Source organism: Suhomyces tanzawaensis (genome assembly GCF_001661415.1).
Source record: "Suhomyces tanzawaensis NRRL Y-17324 unplaced genomic scaffold CANTAscaffold_5, whole genome shotgun sequence".
Lineage (NCBI taxonomy): Eukaryota > Fungi > Ascomycota > Pichiomycetes > Serinales > Debaryomycetaceae > Suhomyces > Suhomyces tanzawaensis.
Window position 1 is genome coordinate 1,023,852 of NW_017963640.1, and position 15,239 is coordinate 1,039,090.

The window sequence follows — 15,239 nt, forward strand, 5'->3', positions numbered from 1 at the left end:
TAGCGTCCCTATCTCGCACCCCACCCCTCGTGACGCTTCTCGTGCTGTCCCTATCGCGCACCCCCCCCCCCCCCCACCGCCTCGCACTAGCCGTGCGCGCAGCAGCCCTGCCTACCGGCACTCCACTCCCGTGCTCGCTACCTCCCCTCATTTGCCCCGTTGGTATTTGTTCTTGTCACACTTATATTGGCTATCATCCACCACCACTATCTCCCCCCCTCTTGTTGGCTCCCATCCCTCGCGAATGGTCGCACCTGGTCGTTCCTCCCATCCAGTGCCCCATGCTGCAAATGTCCCATTCCGTGCTAACATCAGTCAACATGACCCTCGACCGTAACTACCCGCAGTCCCCTGGCTACACCCCCAAGCGCCTCTTGGACATCGACAACACCATCACAGGCGACTCCAAGCGCAATCGTGTGCGTACTGGCTGCTTCTGCTGCCGAAAGAGAAAGAAGAAGTGTGACGAGAGCCAGCCAGCGTGTATTGCCTGCGTCCGCAATCTGATCAAGTGTGTGTATCCCACCGTCAAGAACGAGCCACTTCCGCCCAACTTCAGCCTCGAGGACGCTGTGTACGACTCCACACCGCTCAAACGCATCAAGAAGAGACGTGGACGGCCTGATGAGCGCTACTCGCTGCTGTTGTCCGAAAGCGAGCTGGACCTCCCGGGCGAGCACAACCAGAGCTTGTTCAAGGTGATCCTCGTCAATCCATCCTCGCCCAAAGCCCACTCCGACTTGACGATGGCAGAGTCTGGTCTCGAGTCCATCTTCGAGGTCGAACCTACAGACTCCCTGACATCTGCCAGTTCTCGCCCCAAAATCGAAGAGCTAGAAGACTCCGTCATCCCGTCAGGCTTCACTCCCTCCTACTCCGATGCCCCTACGGCCACCTCCGTGGACGACTTCTTTGCCATGCCCTCGGAGTCCGCCACCGGAAGCCCCTTGAACGACACCCTCCTCATGTCGTTCTCCAAATTCATCCCCAACGTTAGTCTTTCCGTGCAAGACTCGGAACTCTACCACCACTTCATCGTCAACTTCATCCCCACCATCTCGTTGCCCCATTCGCATCCGCTCCTATCCCCAGTTCACATCTGGGGCCAGATGGGCAAACAGTCGCAAATCTTGGCCGACATCTTCTTGTGTTGCGGTGCCTCTTATTTATCCTGTGCCTACAAACTTCTACCAGAAGCCGCCGATTTATCCAGTCACTACGAGGATTTGGCTGAAAGAAAGTACCACCAGGCGTTGAAGTCCCTTGGCACAGCCATCAACATGAAACAGGTCGACATCGATAGCGACTGGTTGATCGTTGCCGGTTTAACCTTGTGTCTCCGTGATAGAGCATATGGACTCAATGGTTCCAGATGCGCAAAACACCTTACTTTCGTGTACAACCTCCTTCAGCGACGGTACTCTCAAAAGAGTCTCACTGCCGCAAGTTACCAAGATCCAACATATAATCTGGATGGGGTTTTGGAGGTGAATAGCCCTCAAAAGATCAACCTATACAATTCTTTGATCACCCCAACTGAAAAGCTATTGATGGACAGTTTCGTCTTCAATTATTCGGCTACCTTGTTGAGTTGCTCGAAACTGGATCTCATGACCTTACCTTCGCCGTACGGTTTCTTTCCCAAGATCAAAGAATGGTTGAATTGTCCAATTTACCAGGACTGTGATGTGGCTTGGATGAACAACCCCGTGCTAGGCTCAGCTCTTGAATCCTTCGAAGTTAGTGCAAAATTGACCTGGCTTTCAAGGTTACATTTTGAGGTTGGAAATGAGAAAGTTGTGGACAAGGACAGTGAGTTGTACATGGATAGTGAAAGGTTCTGGAGTATGATTTTACCGTTGAAGGATGAACTTCAAGTGATTGACAAAAAGCTCGAGTTGTACAAACTTGAGTTGGACCCTTTAAGGTACTCCAAGGCTCACATAATCTCCTATGATGATTTGAGAAGTAACTTGGCAGTTGCCATTATAGTTCTCAATTCTGCTAAAATCATGTTGGAGAAATATATCAATCCTAAGGTCCCTTCCTTTTTGCCATGTGTTCAGGACCCAGTGAACGCCGCGTTCCGGGAATTAGAGCATGCGCCATTGGGAAATTCTTCTGCTTCTTTGTCGGCAATCAGTTTGTTCATATTGGGTACTGCCACCAAGGAGGCTTCACGCCGTGATTTTTTGGCAAACATTTTAAAGGAATTTTCGGTTGCATTAGCCTCCAATGTCGGTTCAAATATTTTGAGAATATTGACCGGAGCATGGGAAAAGGAGGATTTTGATAAAAATGTATTGAATTTAGGAGACCAGGGTTACAAAAGTTTTGATTTGTTGTTCGATAGAGAGAGTATCGAACAATTGGCTTTTTAAAAATAGTGTTTTAATCAGAACACAGGTATTGAGGTCTTGATGACCTCTGGGCTTATTAAATAATTCATGGGAATTATTCAGGTAAATAGTGTATGTATTAATTTTCATTTGTCTATTAAGTGAATGATCTCAAGAAGCAGATCATCATCTCTTGTATTAATTGCTAAGAATCGGAAGCTCGATTTATCCCAACATACTTCTCTTTCTTCCTCTTAATCTTACCTCGTCCAACTTTCTCAATGTTTCGACCAACTTCTTTCCTCCTGATCTAAACTCTTTGCTGCCATGAATCTGCTCGTAGCCTTGTAAGAGCCACTTGACATAGTGGTCAGAATACTTGGAGTGGGTGCTCAACATGGCTCTTTCAAGCACATATAAATCCACAGCCTTATCTTCAGCCATGCCTGAGTAGGAAGACAATCCGAAATCAATTAGCACGGGTTCCGAGTCTTCTAACAAGATATTGGAACTGGTCAAATCGCCGTGAATCATATCATTTAAATGCAACTTGCCTATAAGCAGACCCACATTGATGCATGCCTGTTGGACTTCAGAGCCCAAGCATAACGACTCGTCCGCAAGAACCTTCTCGTAGTACCAGAGCCAGTTTTTGAGCGAGCTGACATCGCCATTGGGCAATTTCTTGCCAAGGTATTCCATCCAGATGATACCGTTGGGGAAATCAGCCAGAATCACTGATGGTGCTTTGATCCCTAATTTGGTCAACTTGGCCATGAATTTGACCTCGCCGATTGTTCTGTTCTTGGTGATAGCTGCGTCGATCTTAGGATGTCTGTAAGGCTTTCTGGGTCTAAATTTGATGATGAACTTGTCTTGGTGAGGAAGACATGGCTTGGAGTAGTAAGGATGCACGGATGTTTGGAAGACTAAGGCCTCTGCTCCCTGAGAAACTACTTCAAGGGGGATGTTGGGCAAATGCACCTGCACCTGTTGTATTATGTGATCAGTCATGGTGGTGGATATGGTCTCAAGTGGATGGAGATGATATAGTGAGTGGCGCACGTGATCTGGATAAGGCGTTGGGACTGTACGAAGCATAAGTGATGGGGAGGACATCAAGGTGGAACTGAAGAATGGCCTCGAGCTAGTGATAAGGTGTTTGGAAATGTTTGGAAATTAGTCATTTTCGAGTGATAGAATAACTAAAATTTGTCCAGAATTTAAAATCTATTTTTTGGTTATAATACTTTTTGAGTGAATTTGATCAAATTATGTATTACTCAGATGGATTTAGGAATAGAGGAATGACTTCTTGTATTAATCAGAAACGTCTGGCTCCCAAACTAGTGGTTAGTCAAAGGTGCATTTTTAAACTTGTCCCGATCTGGCCACAGAATTGGTTCGCTATTCAATTATGAAAAACTCTGGGAGCTCAAGTCAGCTTCTCAAAGGGTAGACTAAGATTTGAAATGAGCTACTAAGATCAGGTTTCGCTATTTTCCCAATTCTAGATAGTTCAGCTTGAACTTCTACCTTATAAGCTGCTCATGCTTGTCTCTTCCGAGAGAAGAAATTACAGCTTATAATACGCTACCGACATATAAACGTCCCCTTATTATGGTGGATGAGATAAAAAGCAATATCTTGGTTCTGTTTTGCTGTTACTTAGTAGACGAATTTCGCAACAATTACCACCAGTGAGAATGTGAGGCTATCTTTTGGGCTTTTACAATCAGGTTTGATATTTTTGCTTCAAACAGCATTGTAAACGACGTATTAAAGTACGCCAAAGGGGTGATGGCAGTTTTTTCAATGATATAAATTGTTTGATACAAAACTCGGCTGCTTGTTGGAGGAAGTTTCCGGTATTTCTAATTTTTGATGAATTTCTACCAAATAAAAAACAAAATCATACGAAAATCATCACAGCTTGAAAGCATACCACCTATGCTAAGTCGTATAGTATATTAACCTTGTGATATCCACGAGCTTTCTATACTGTCGATAAGAATCTACGAAAAATCCTTTTAAAACTCTCTTTCATTTTTGCGTAATCGGGGACCGAAAGGCGACAAAGATTTTCTGGGGTACGTCTAAAAACCAACTTTGTGGTCCATAATTATCAGGACTAGGATGGTAAATGGAAGAAATAGAAGCAAAGTATTCGAGCACTCTACTGCTTTCCCAAAATCAAAGCACAGTAATTCAAAAAGAGTCTTACTTTTACTGAAGTCTCTCTGGGAAATATTCGGTTTGGACTAGCCCTTCGAATTGGCCAACCACAATTTCCGAACTCTCTAGTGGTCAGACCAGGGACCTGCCAATGGTCCCGATTTAAACACATTTAGACACCCGGCTAGGCTTGCATGGCTAATTTTTGGCGACCCATTTGTGGCCGGTTCCACTTCAAAGCCCGGCGCAAGTAATCTCCGTCACACGACTGTGGTAGCGATACAGTAGTGAGACCAATACAGGCAAAGTGCTTCAATCCTAGTGTTAGCAGAAATGGTGCAGCAGTGGGGTGGTGAGAGAGAAGTGCTACTCAGTCGTAAGTCTAGCGTTGTGAGAAATCAGGAATTGGTCAAGACTAGTACAGGCTGTTTAGCATTGCTCGCTGCGGTGCCAGCACTAGCTCCATGGTACTACACCGTGCAAGTACCGTGCCAGTACCGTGATAGATCCACCGTAACACCCCATCACCTTAACCGCTAGTACTACACTTATCGTAGTGATAGCAGCCCCCCTACCGTAGGCTCTATCCAGTGTTTTCCCCATTACCGCAGTTTCCCGTAGTACGCAGCGCTACTACCGCAGAGTGCTCCCACCGAACCCCGATGTCGCAACCCCAGATCCTTATCAATTCTACCACCACTACCTCCAGACCATGACCCTCACCTACATCATCCCGCCCTATCTCCTCAACACCTGTCTTGGTAGCGAGCTCCAGAACAGGCTCGCCCAGAAGGACCAGGAATTGAGTGTGCTCAACGTCATATCCACTGGCTCCAAGTACTACCACAACCATGTGCCTAGCCCGGGGTCAGATCACTCGTTCTCCAAGGACCCAGTGCTAAACGACATCATCAAGCTCAAGATCTTCTACAAGTTGCTGTTGCTAGGCGTGCTTGGCAACAGTCCCAGCGAGATCAACGTCACCCAGACCCTGTTCATCTATGACTACTACCAGATCTTCGAGGACAGGCTTTTGTTGGAGGAAGCCGAGTGGGAGAAGTCAGAGGCTAGTGGCGAGTTCGTGGACGAGTTCATCAGCTTGGCAGCCTTGAAGGGCCACACATCCATCTTCAGCTCCGCCAAGGACGGCGAGATCGTCCTCAGGGTGCCTCCTGGCTACGCCCACTACATGAACCTCCCGTTGAAGCAATTGCTCCAGCAAACCAAGTTGAAAGAAAACAGACGGTTTGACAGCTCGTCGAGCTTTCTCAAGTTTGACGACGCCTCCTTCTTCGAGTACCCGTTGCCTCTCTCGTGGACTCCGTTGATTGAGACAAAGTACTTGGACTACCTCACTGACGCCTACAACTTGAAGGTCGAATGCGACTCCGGCTACTCCACCATCACCATGAACTCGAACTCACACTACAAGTCCACGTTGGACAGCTCTGACGACGTCGACAACTTGATTTTGAAGGAACAGGAGTCCCGTTACTACAACTTTGTCACCGAGAAACCAATTGGTTCTTCCACGGGAATATACTACTACGAAGTCGAGGTGGAGCAGGAAATCACCGAGTCCACAGAGTTCTTGCCGTTGATAGTCATGAACGATAGCTCGTTGTCTTCGGATTGCTCGTTAGCCCTCTCCACCGGTTTCACCAAGAGATTCGTCAATGTGAAGCCCGACCACACCACTACCTCTGTGTCTTATCAGTACACCAAGTTGGACTTGGAGTCCTTGAAACAAACCCTCTACAACGACAAGCCTAACGACGTGATCCACATACTGTCGAAGCCCGGTGAATTGAGCGGAAGTTATGCGGTCAACTTCGAGGACCTGTCCTTCTATAACTCCATGAAAAGCTTGGAGTCGGTCCAGAGAACAACCGTTTTGAACATGAATAGGAGACTCTCATCCTTGAATAGAACCAGTTTGAACGATTCCGATAACGGAAAGCTTGACATTGGGATACCATTCAAGACTCACTTGATAACCGACACCACGAAGAAGAAAGTTTACAAGACCGATATAATCGGCTGTGGTATCAACTTCATCAACAGCTCGATATTCATCACTCTAAATGGTATTTTGGTCAAAGTCATTACTCAGGATGAATTGGCTAGTTCGCATTCCTCGTCCAACAATCTTTTTGAAAGCTCAAAGTCCAGTGATAATTCCGTCTACCCTATTATTGGGTTTAAGGTAAAGCAAGACTCACCAATGAAGTCAGGCCTCGATGATTCAAAAGTGCAAATAAAAAGTAATTTTGGATTCAGGGAGTTCAGGTTCAACATTTCTAACTATGTTCAAAATTTCAAAGTCGAGAACCAACGATTCTTATATTTGTCCTTGTTAGATAAAATTGAGATGAACAAACTGGTACTTTCTGATAACTCTTCAAGCGTGGAGAAATCACTTTTAAACATTAACGATGATTCTAAAATGCTCAATGGATTGATTAAAGGATACCTCAATCACCAAGGTTATTTGGAAACCTTCAAATCTTTCAATAATGACTTGAAAAATTTGGCAGAGGAAACTCAATTAAACGAGCCCATCGACTTTGATAAGGATGAGCAGATATTACAACAGTCACATGGTGTTAACAGACATGTGATCAAGAAATACTTGATGTCTAACCAATACGATAACCTCTTCAAATTTTTGAAAATCAACTATCCTGATCTACTTGAGAATAATCGTCACGAGGACCTCGATATTTCCTTCGAGTTGAAAATGTTGAAATATACCTTTTTGTTGAAAAACTATATCGAAAAGAAGCTTGACGACGAAGAGTTTGACTTCGAATATCAATCAACTCAATCGGAGACAGAGTTGTACGACAAGGCATTTGAATACAGAATGAGCTTATTCAGGGAGAAGTTTTCAGATGAAGCAAAGAGTCAAAGATTCATTGGCCTTTCCAATGCCTTGTTGGTAAAGGATAGTGAAGGATTGAAAAATTTACCTGGTGTGGTTGGGGCATTTCAAAACTATTCAAAGCATGTCGTTAAGATTTTAGCAGAAATTAATGAGAGGATCTTGAAGAAAGCAGGCTTTAGTGGCGTTTCGAACTTGGAGCTGATTTTCGAAAGTGTTGCCAAAAACATCAAGGACTTAAGTTTTGAAGTAAAGGATGATAAGTTCATGTTGGTTAATTTTGAACGGGATCACATGGATTTATAATCATAGCTACGCTTCTCAAACCACCGATGGCTACTCTGAAGTATGTATGTATCTGAGGGGTGCGGTTCTATCCAATAACCAATATGAGTAAAAAGCAGGCGTTTTTATTACCTTCTCGTCCATTTCAGCATACTGGTATGCAATTAATACAAAAAAATATCTTCGATACAGCAATCATGTATTCTAATGTAATCATTCTAATAATGTTAATCCCGTTATAACCAAATCTATCCCATGAATATTATGACTGTTCTATTTTGTTTTGACTTTCTTAGGATTTTTAGATGCTTTTGTCTCAGTACTCTTACGTTTCCTGACCTCGCTCTTTTCATCCTTGACTGGCACTTGATCATTGGGGTGCTCTTGCTCAGGCTCTTGTTTGAGCTGGAAACTATTCAAATCTTCCTCTTTGTAGTCGGAATCCAACTTTATGTTAATCAACTTGTCGATTCTGTTGATCTCGAAAGATTTCAATGCCCATGCACCCTTTTCAAGGGTATGCATATCAGTATCGTACTCCTTCAAAATACTGAAATACACTGGTAAGAACTCATCCGTGTACTCCTTGACATTATACTTGATCTTTGATCCTGGACGCTGTGCATCCACCACGAAGTATAGAAAGCTTTCGTCGCTGAAAAAGGGTGGGGACAATCTGGCGTTGATTTTTGTGAGCAATGATAGAATCAAGCTGGCAGTGGCTGGTCCCACTCCCTTGAGCATACACACAGATTTAAATGCCTTCTTTATTGCCAAAATGTAGTCCTGGATAGTGTCTTTATCTGCCAGTTTCCAGCTAAAGTCTGGATGTTGTTCAATGTAGCTCAAGAGGATTTGGAACCCGTCTTCGGAGTACTTCAACACTTCATCCTCGCCATTGGACTTGATTAGTTTGGGCAAAGTGGGCCTAAACTTGCCCTTTGCAAGCTTCCAGTCCATCAACAAAACCAACTCGTCTTTGGTGATCCACACCTTGTTGTGCTGTTGGTGACGAGAGGCGATAATCTGGGGTAATTCATCATTTCGCCATTCTTCGAGTTGTAAGAGAGTCAATTTGTCATTATCGTACTTTTTGCTAGACTGGTCAGAGAGCTCTTTGTTTATGGCTGGGTAGAGAGAGCTATACGCCTTCAAGATATGATCCACTGTCATTCTACTGGTGAAAGTTTACCAAAGCTGTTGCGACAAGTAAAGATTTGTAGTGAGGTGTCCCGCACAAGTCTTTAATCTAGGAATATTCAAGAGAGCCTTGAGTTAGTTTCTATTGCTGTGTATTCCAGATATGACTCCACTAGACCGCTTGAGAACGGGATACGGCAGACCATATTGGAGTTTCTTTTCAATGTGTAATGGTTCTCTTTCAATTACTAAAAAGATATCCTGGTCTGACATAATAATGAATAGGATTCTATACTTCGAAGTAATCTCAAAAAAGACCATGGCTTGAAGCATTGAATCGATACTAACCGAGAAGTAGATAATTAGGTCTGGATTGGATCAATATGATCAACACAAGTATATCCATGTACTTATCAGATTTATTAAGAGGAATGCTTTTGAGATAAATCCAACTATCGACTCTATAGAGCAAGAGAAATTAAAGTTGATATGAGAGATATCTACACTTGTTGTCCCTTTTACCGGTACTTCACAAAACAGTGGTGTGATAGGAACTTCCTTCGGAGTTGTCTGTATAATTACCTAGTGCAAAAATTAGCAGTAATCATGCATTCGAGACATCCATTTTGGAAAATATGCCTCTGTTAAAAGTAGCCCCAAGGTACCAGTTTCCTGAAAACTAGTGGAATCAGTCAGACCACTACTGTGACTTCTCTCTCTTAGTCATGATCCTTGAATGTTAGAAATAACCATATCACAGACCTCAAATTCATGACGTCTGGGATTTTGACCTATATTACAAAGTTTCTATTTACAGTAGCGTCGGATTAAGACGCTCAGTTTGCTTCCTTGACAACAACCTCGGCTGGAGTACCGTGCTTGACAACATCCACCGCATCTTTGTTCGCCTGGGAATAATTGAGTCTTTTGTTAGGTGTGTAGCTGATTGGCTTCATGAGATCCATTATCACATTTTGGATCAAGGAGTACACCTGAGAACTCAACCAGTAGAGGGAAAGCCCGGCTGGGGCGTGTAACGAGATAGCCATCATAAACACAATTGTCATTCTCGACAAGTTGGAGATGGCATCAGTGATGGTAGGCCGAAGCTTTCTTTTCTGGGTCAATCTCAGCAACTCGAGGGTCTTGAAGGTCCATTCCACGTTACACAAGGCAGTAATACCAAGAATTAATGGGAATACATGGTACGGATCTGCCACTGCCAAATCATTGAACCAGAAAAGCCCTTCTGTGTGTAATGCTTCGTCCAAGGGCTTGTTGCGCAAGCTCTCCCACGTAGACCACCCGCATAGGTCCCTCATGGTCAAGGACATGCTTACCCACAATGGGATCTGGAATGCTGGAAGGATGAAGTTTTTCCACAATTGCACATCGTGCTTTTTGAACAATTCCTTCTGTCTTTTTCTTGTTTCTTTACTTGTCAAAACCAACACTTCTTCATACTTCATGGAAGCCAACGGCGATTGCATGTTGAGGTAAGATTCTGCCATGGAGTCTGTGCTCTCGGAAACCTTCACCTTTTCTTTGGCCTGCTCTGCCTTTCTTTTGGCTCCTTGGATTCTTTTGGCAAGATTGAGCTTAAGCACAGGATTCATGGCACTGACTATCGGACGAAGAGACGACTGTTTCTGGATACGCTTTCTTTGCAATACCGCCAATGGCAACGTCCACACTGTTCTCAACGTGAACGTGGTCAAGGGGATCAACGCCCACCATGGAAGGCCAGTGTAGGCGTGGACTGCTTGTATGGACTCTGTTAATGTGGAAACAACAATGTGAGGGTCGACAGAAAAATGTCTGCGGGGGGTGAAATGGAAGATGGGATTCATGCGAGGCCGCACGAGGGGCCTTCCCGCTCCTATGGATCGTATCATGTTGATAGGATGAATAGGTGGTAGCAGTGGTCAGATTCCAGCAAAATTTTGGGTCGCGTCACATGACACTTTGGTCACGTGATACGCTGGGTCAGTGACAAAATTCACTTCGATCAACTACCAACTCCACCCCACCATGTCTTCCAGAACCGAAAGGGCTTGCATGTTATGTGGCTTGATCCAGCCGTTCAAGAAATTCGTCGAGCAGGGATGTCCTAACTGTGAAAGTGTGTTGCATTTCCAAGACAATGAGGACGGTCAAGTCCAAGATTGCACATCACCATCATTCGAAGGTTTGATGGCATTAGGGGCAGACAACAAGGCCTCCTGGGTGGCCAGATGGCTCAGAATAGACTCGTTTGTCCTGGGGCTCTACGCCATCAAGATCAATGGAAAATTGCCACCTCATATCATCAGTGAGTTGGAAGAGCAGAATGTGGTGTATAGACCAAGAGATGGTACTGCTGAGGATTAGGGTTGTATATTATTTAGTTCTTGATACATTAATGAATTATTAGATTTGCTGGGCCGCTGGGCCACTTGTACAGTCGGTAAATTTACCTTCAATGTTGCGGATAGCGTAAATTATGTTTCGGTGCTATGTACTATTATTGTTATTATTAATACTGTCCTATTAATACTTCAACTCTTCGGTAAGCTTCTCAATCGTTGCCGACTTGTCCCACACGTTTCTGTCAGCCCACACGATATCCATGAGTCTGGCCATTCTCGCTTCCAAATCTTCGACCGTGGAGTATTCGGTAGCTCTGACCAAATCTTCATTGAAAAATTTGTCAAGCTTAGTGTAATCTATTTTCAAGTCCTGATCCATTTGATTCTTAAACTCATCCTCAACCTCAGACTCAGAGTCCTCGGAAGCTGGGGTAGGGAGATTTTTGACAATTTGCTTGGTTTCTATTGCCTTTGATTCCACGTCGGGAGTGGGGTTGGAAATGAGGTCTGAAATGCTTAAAGCATTTTCTTTAGGTGGTTCCACCAGGCCCACCGACTCTTCGATCTTTGGAGAATTGGTCGACTGAATAGTACCATTCGATTCTTGGGCACCCTCTGGTTGTACCTCTTGTGCCTCTTGTGCGTGTTCTTGGATGGGTTCATTCGCGAGCTCTTCTGATTGAAGTTGAGCTTGATGACCATTCACCACCAGTTCGACAATTCCATTTGATACTGGCTCTGATAAATCAACTATGTTAGCTACTTGCTTCTTTCTAAACTCTTCTTCAAGTTTTTCGTGCTCTTTCAAAAGCGACTGTTGTTTCTCAATTTCCCTAGCCCTCACTTCTTTGCAAGCTTTGACAAACTCTGGAGTGCTCAAGTCATCAATACCAAATTGGGCATTAGTCAACATCTCATTAGCCTTGAGGATACGTTCCCTATCACCTTGGGTGATGGAATCTTTAACAATCATTTTAATATCCTTTAAGAATTGCTTTGGTTCACTGTAGTATCCATTCCAGAGTCTTTCCTCAATTATATCCAAATCCATATTATGGTAGTATCTACCTGTGGACAACTCAAGCAACATATTTTCATGATCCTTGTCGGTAGATTTTGCATACAATACTTCATATTGATTCAATGGATTGTCCAAGATAGCAGGCTCAAACAAGTGCACTAACAAATTCTCATCAATGATAGGCTTCTTAAATCTCTTATACCTGACTTTGAACAAGTCCATTAATCCCGCCAACTTGAGTTTAAGCACATTCTTTAATTTTGAATCGCTGTACTCTTGCTGCTTCAATTTTTTCTTATTACTCAGCTCATCAGATACACTAGTGACATTCTTGACGATTTTAAGCTCTTTTAATTTTCTCTTCGGTCTGTTTTCAACATCATTGATAAACTCATATGGTTTCATTGTAATAGTGGTCCTCAAGGTCTTGAAAAATTCCTTCTTCTCCTCAACTGATGGTAATGACAATCCTACATGATTTTCGTGACCAAAAACCTTGGTGATATCACCATCCAAACTATTGTATGCCGTGTCAGAAACACCAAGTAAAAGAACTTTCTCTGTGCTCTTGAGATTTCTTAATAACGTGGTCAACGTTACCTGAGTAGAATAATTGGCAACTTTGAACCAAACGTCAATGTTTGGGATAAAAATGATGGATGGTTGATGTCTTCTAGCTTCAACGAACGCTTGAATGATAATCAGCTCGGGGGATTGTGCTGGATCACCAAACATTTTTCCTAAGTCCAATGATTGAATTTGATATCCTTCCAAGTAATTCATAATAGCCGAACTCAAATATTGCTGGCCGGAGCCAGGATCTCCTGTAATCAATACATACGGTTTGAAAACCCTGGAACTCTCTAAATTTCTTAACAAAGTATGTTTGGAGAATCCACCATCTTTATCCTTGATAGATGGATCTAAATACAAAGCATCTTCAAGGGCCGTTAACTTCTTGTTCTTTGCTTCTGCAAGTCCTGGCAAGATTCTATCCAATTTCTTCATTACTTGATCAAGGTTACTCTGTAAAATTGATTTTAAATGTTCGGGTAAGGGTGATGATGGAGAGGATGTTGATCTAGCACTGGATGGAACAATTTTTTCCAATGCTCTCATAAAATCCTTTGCTATGACTGTAATCTTGGATGGGTTAACTTCTAGCTTTTCATTCGTCTTATAGATCTGAGGGTACTTTCTTTGAATACTGTAAAGTGCTGCTTCGGTACATAATGCACGGAGATCGGCACCACCATAGCCTTTTGTAAGTTCAGCAATTTTTTCCACAAAGTCAGGACTTAAAGGTGGTTTCCAATTTTTTGTATGGATACCCAAGATCTCCCTTCTTGCTTTGATATCAGGCAATGGAAAGTAAAATTCTCTATCAAACCTACCTGGTCTTCTTAAGGCAGGATCAATGGAGTCTGGTCTGTTAGTGGCACCAATAACAATAACTTGACCTCTGTTGTCCATACCATCCATTAATGCCAACAATGTAGAGACAATACTTGCATGGATTTGCTCTTGCTTTGAAGATCTAACTGGTGCTAAACCATCGATCTCATCAAAGAAGATAATAGAGGGTTGTTGATTCTTTGCTTCTTCAAATAAAAGTCTCAACTGCCTTTCAGCTTCACCAACCCACTTACTCAAACAATCAGCACCCTTCCTCATAAAAAATGTTATTTTTCTTTCCGAAGTTGAGCAACTTGACGCCAAAGCACGGGCCATTAAGGTCTTACCAGTACCTGGAGGTCCATGAAATAAAACACCTCTTGGGGGAGTAATATCAAAAATTTGATACAACTCTGGGTACAATAATGGAAGAGCTACCATTTCTTTCAATTGGTTAATGTAGTTGTCCAAACCTCCAACGGCTGTGAAATCAATATTCATGTCAACACCTAAGGGATCAGTATCACTTAAGTTATTCTTCTTTTTGCCCTTCGTTTCATCCGAGCCACCAGTAATAAGCTTCGGTCCAGAGCTGGGCTTCTTCTTCGAGAGGGTAGCCTCGCCATTTATTGGTGCAATTTCATCCTCCGATGAATCAGAGTCACTCAAATTTTGACCAATCGCTGTCATGTTGTTGTCGTTGGTCATTCCCGGTATAGGGATACCCCCAGGGGGTATGTTTGTTCCGAATAACGATATGACATCACTACCTCCAAAAGGACCTGCAGTTGGAAACAAGATTTTTCTATAGTCATTTTTGCTGGGTTGCTTGCGACCTCGAGATCTGCTGAATGGAGGAGTAGGTCCTCTTACTGAGTCTAGCTGATGATCGGCCGTAATTGGTGGTGGAATTGTGTAATCGACCTTTTGAATCCTGTCCCTCAATTTGTGTTTGACGGGAGTATTCATGGGGGATGAGTCATACAAATCCTCGATCTCCCTCTTGATATCATCTTCCTCAGGAGAATCTCCACCTTCAGGGGAATGCGGTGCTTCGTCCTCCCCGTGGGCTCTTCCAGATCTTGTGAGTCTTCCCCTGGGTCTTGGTTCTATCGACCGGGTTCTGGAACGAGTTTTCTTCTTTCTGGGCGGCGCTCCTCCATATCCGAAGTCATCGTTATCGTCATCTTCATCGTCAGTGGCGATGAACTGCTTCTGTTCGAGCTTTTCTATGAAGTCGTCATCATCACTTACCCCACCTTCATCGTAGAACTCGTCGTCTTCTGACTCGATTCTGGTGCGTTTGCTTCTGCTCCTCTTCCTTCTGGATGAAGGGGCATGTTCGACGTAGTCATCACCCCCATCATCCTTCTCTTCTTCACTGGGGGAGAAGATGTCTTCGGGCTCCTGGTCGGGTTCTTCCTTTGGGGCCTCTTCTAGAGGTTCATCCTCGATTCCTTCGATTCCTTCAAGCCCTTCAAAAGCATCGTCCTCGTTGTATGAATTGGCCTTACGACTTCTTCTGGGAGGCAATTCCTCTTTGGTCTCGAACTCAAGGTCGTCGTCATCATCTATCACGGTTCTTCTTCCCCTTCTACTCATGTTGGGCGAGCTAATGGTGGACTTTGCTAACTCTCAAGCAATTAACTTGC

General features: G+C 43.8%; 7 protein-coding genes across 7 annotated transcripts; 3 read left to right on the plus strand and 4 right to left on the minus strand.

Annotated features, from left to right (window-relative positions):
* Positions 1-965: 965 nt before the first annotated feature.
* Positions 966-2,381, plus strand: ZCF22 (Zcf22p; the record flags this gene model as incomplete). The annotated part of the gene is made up of 1 exon (XM_020210197.1): positions 966-2,381. The coding sequence occupies one exon, from the start codon at positions 966-968 to the stop codon at positions 2,379-2,381; it is 1,416 nt and encodes a 471-aa protein (XP_020063829.1).
* Positions 2,382-2,564: 183 nt separating this feature from the next.
* CANTADRAFT_91010 (serine/threonine protein kinase) lies at positions 2,565-3,353 on the minus strand (the record flags this gene model as incomplete). Its single annotated transcript, XM_020211760.1, has 1 exon — positions 2,565-3,353. The coding sequence occupies one exon, from the start codon at positions 3,351-3,353 to the stop codon at positions 2,565-2,567; it is 789 nt and encodes a 262-aa protein (XP_020063830.1).
* A 1,873-nt stretch (positions 3,354-5,226) lies between these two features.
* On the plus strand, positions 5,227-7,704 carry CANTADRAFT_91011 (glucose-induced degradation complex subunit; the record flags this gene model as incomplete). Its single annotated transcript, XM_020211761.1, has 1 exon — positions 5,227-7,704. The coding sequence occupies one exon, from the start codon at positions 5,227-5,229 to the stop codon at positions 7,702-7,704; it is 2,478 nt and encodes an 825-aa protein (XP_020063831.1).
* Positions 7,705-7,866: 162 nt separating this feature from the next.
* On the minus strand, positions 7,867-8,986 carry CANTADRAFT_26692 (uncharacterized protein). The gene has a single exon (XM_020207849.1). The coding sequence runs from the start codon at positions 8,854-8,856 to the stop codon at positions 7,957-7,959; it is 900 nt and encodes a 299-aa protein (XP_020063832.1). The 5' UTR covers positions 8,857-8,986; the 3' UTR covers positions 7,867-7,956.
* Positions 8,987-9,659: 673 nt separating this feature from the next.
* Positions 9,660-10,673, minus strand: CANTADRAFT_53151 (membrane insertase; the record flags this gene model as incomplete). The annotated part of the gene is made up of 1 exon (XM_020210166.1): positions 9,660-10,673. One exon carries the CDS (start codon positions 10,671-10,673, stop codon positions 9,660-9,662), a length of 1,014 nt encoding a protein of 337 aa, XP_020063833.1.
* Positions 10,674-10,854: 181 nt separating this feature from the next.
* CANTADRAFT_52940 (transcription elongation factor) lies at positions 10,855-11,193 on the plus strand (the record flags this gene model as incomplete). The annotated part of the gene is made up of 1 exon (XM_020210138.1): positions 10,855-11,193. The coding sequence occupies one exon, from the start codon at positions 10,855-10,857 to the stop codon at positions 11,191-11,193; it is 339 nt and encodes a 112-aa protein (XP_020063834.1).
* Positions 11,194-11,967: 774 nt separating this feature from the next.
* On the minus strand, positions 11,968-15,189 carry CANTADRAFT_53491 (uncharacterized protein; the record flags this gene model as incomplete). The annotated part of the gene is made up of 1 exon (XM_020210218.1): positions 11,968-15,189. A coding segment is annotated over one exon (3,222 nt), but the record flags the coding sequence as incomplete, so codon positions are not given.
* Positions 15,190-15,239: the final 50 nt, after the last annotated feature.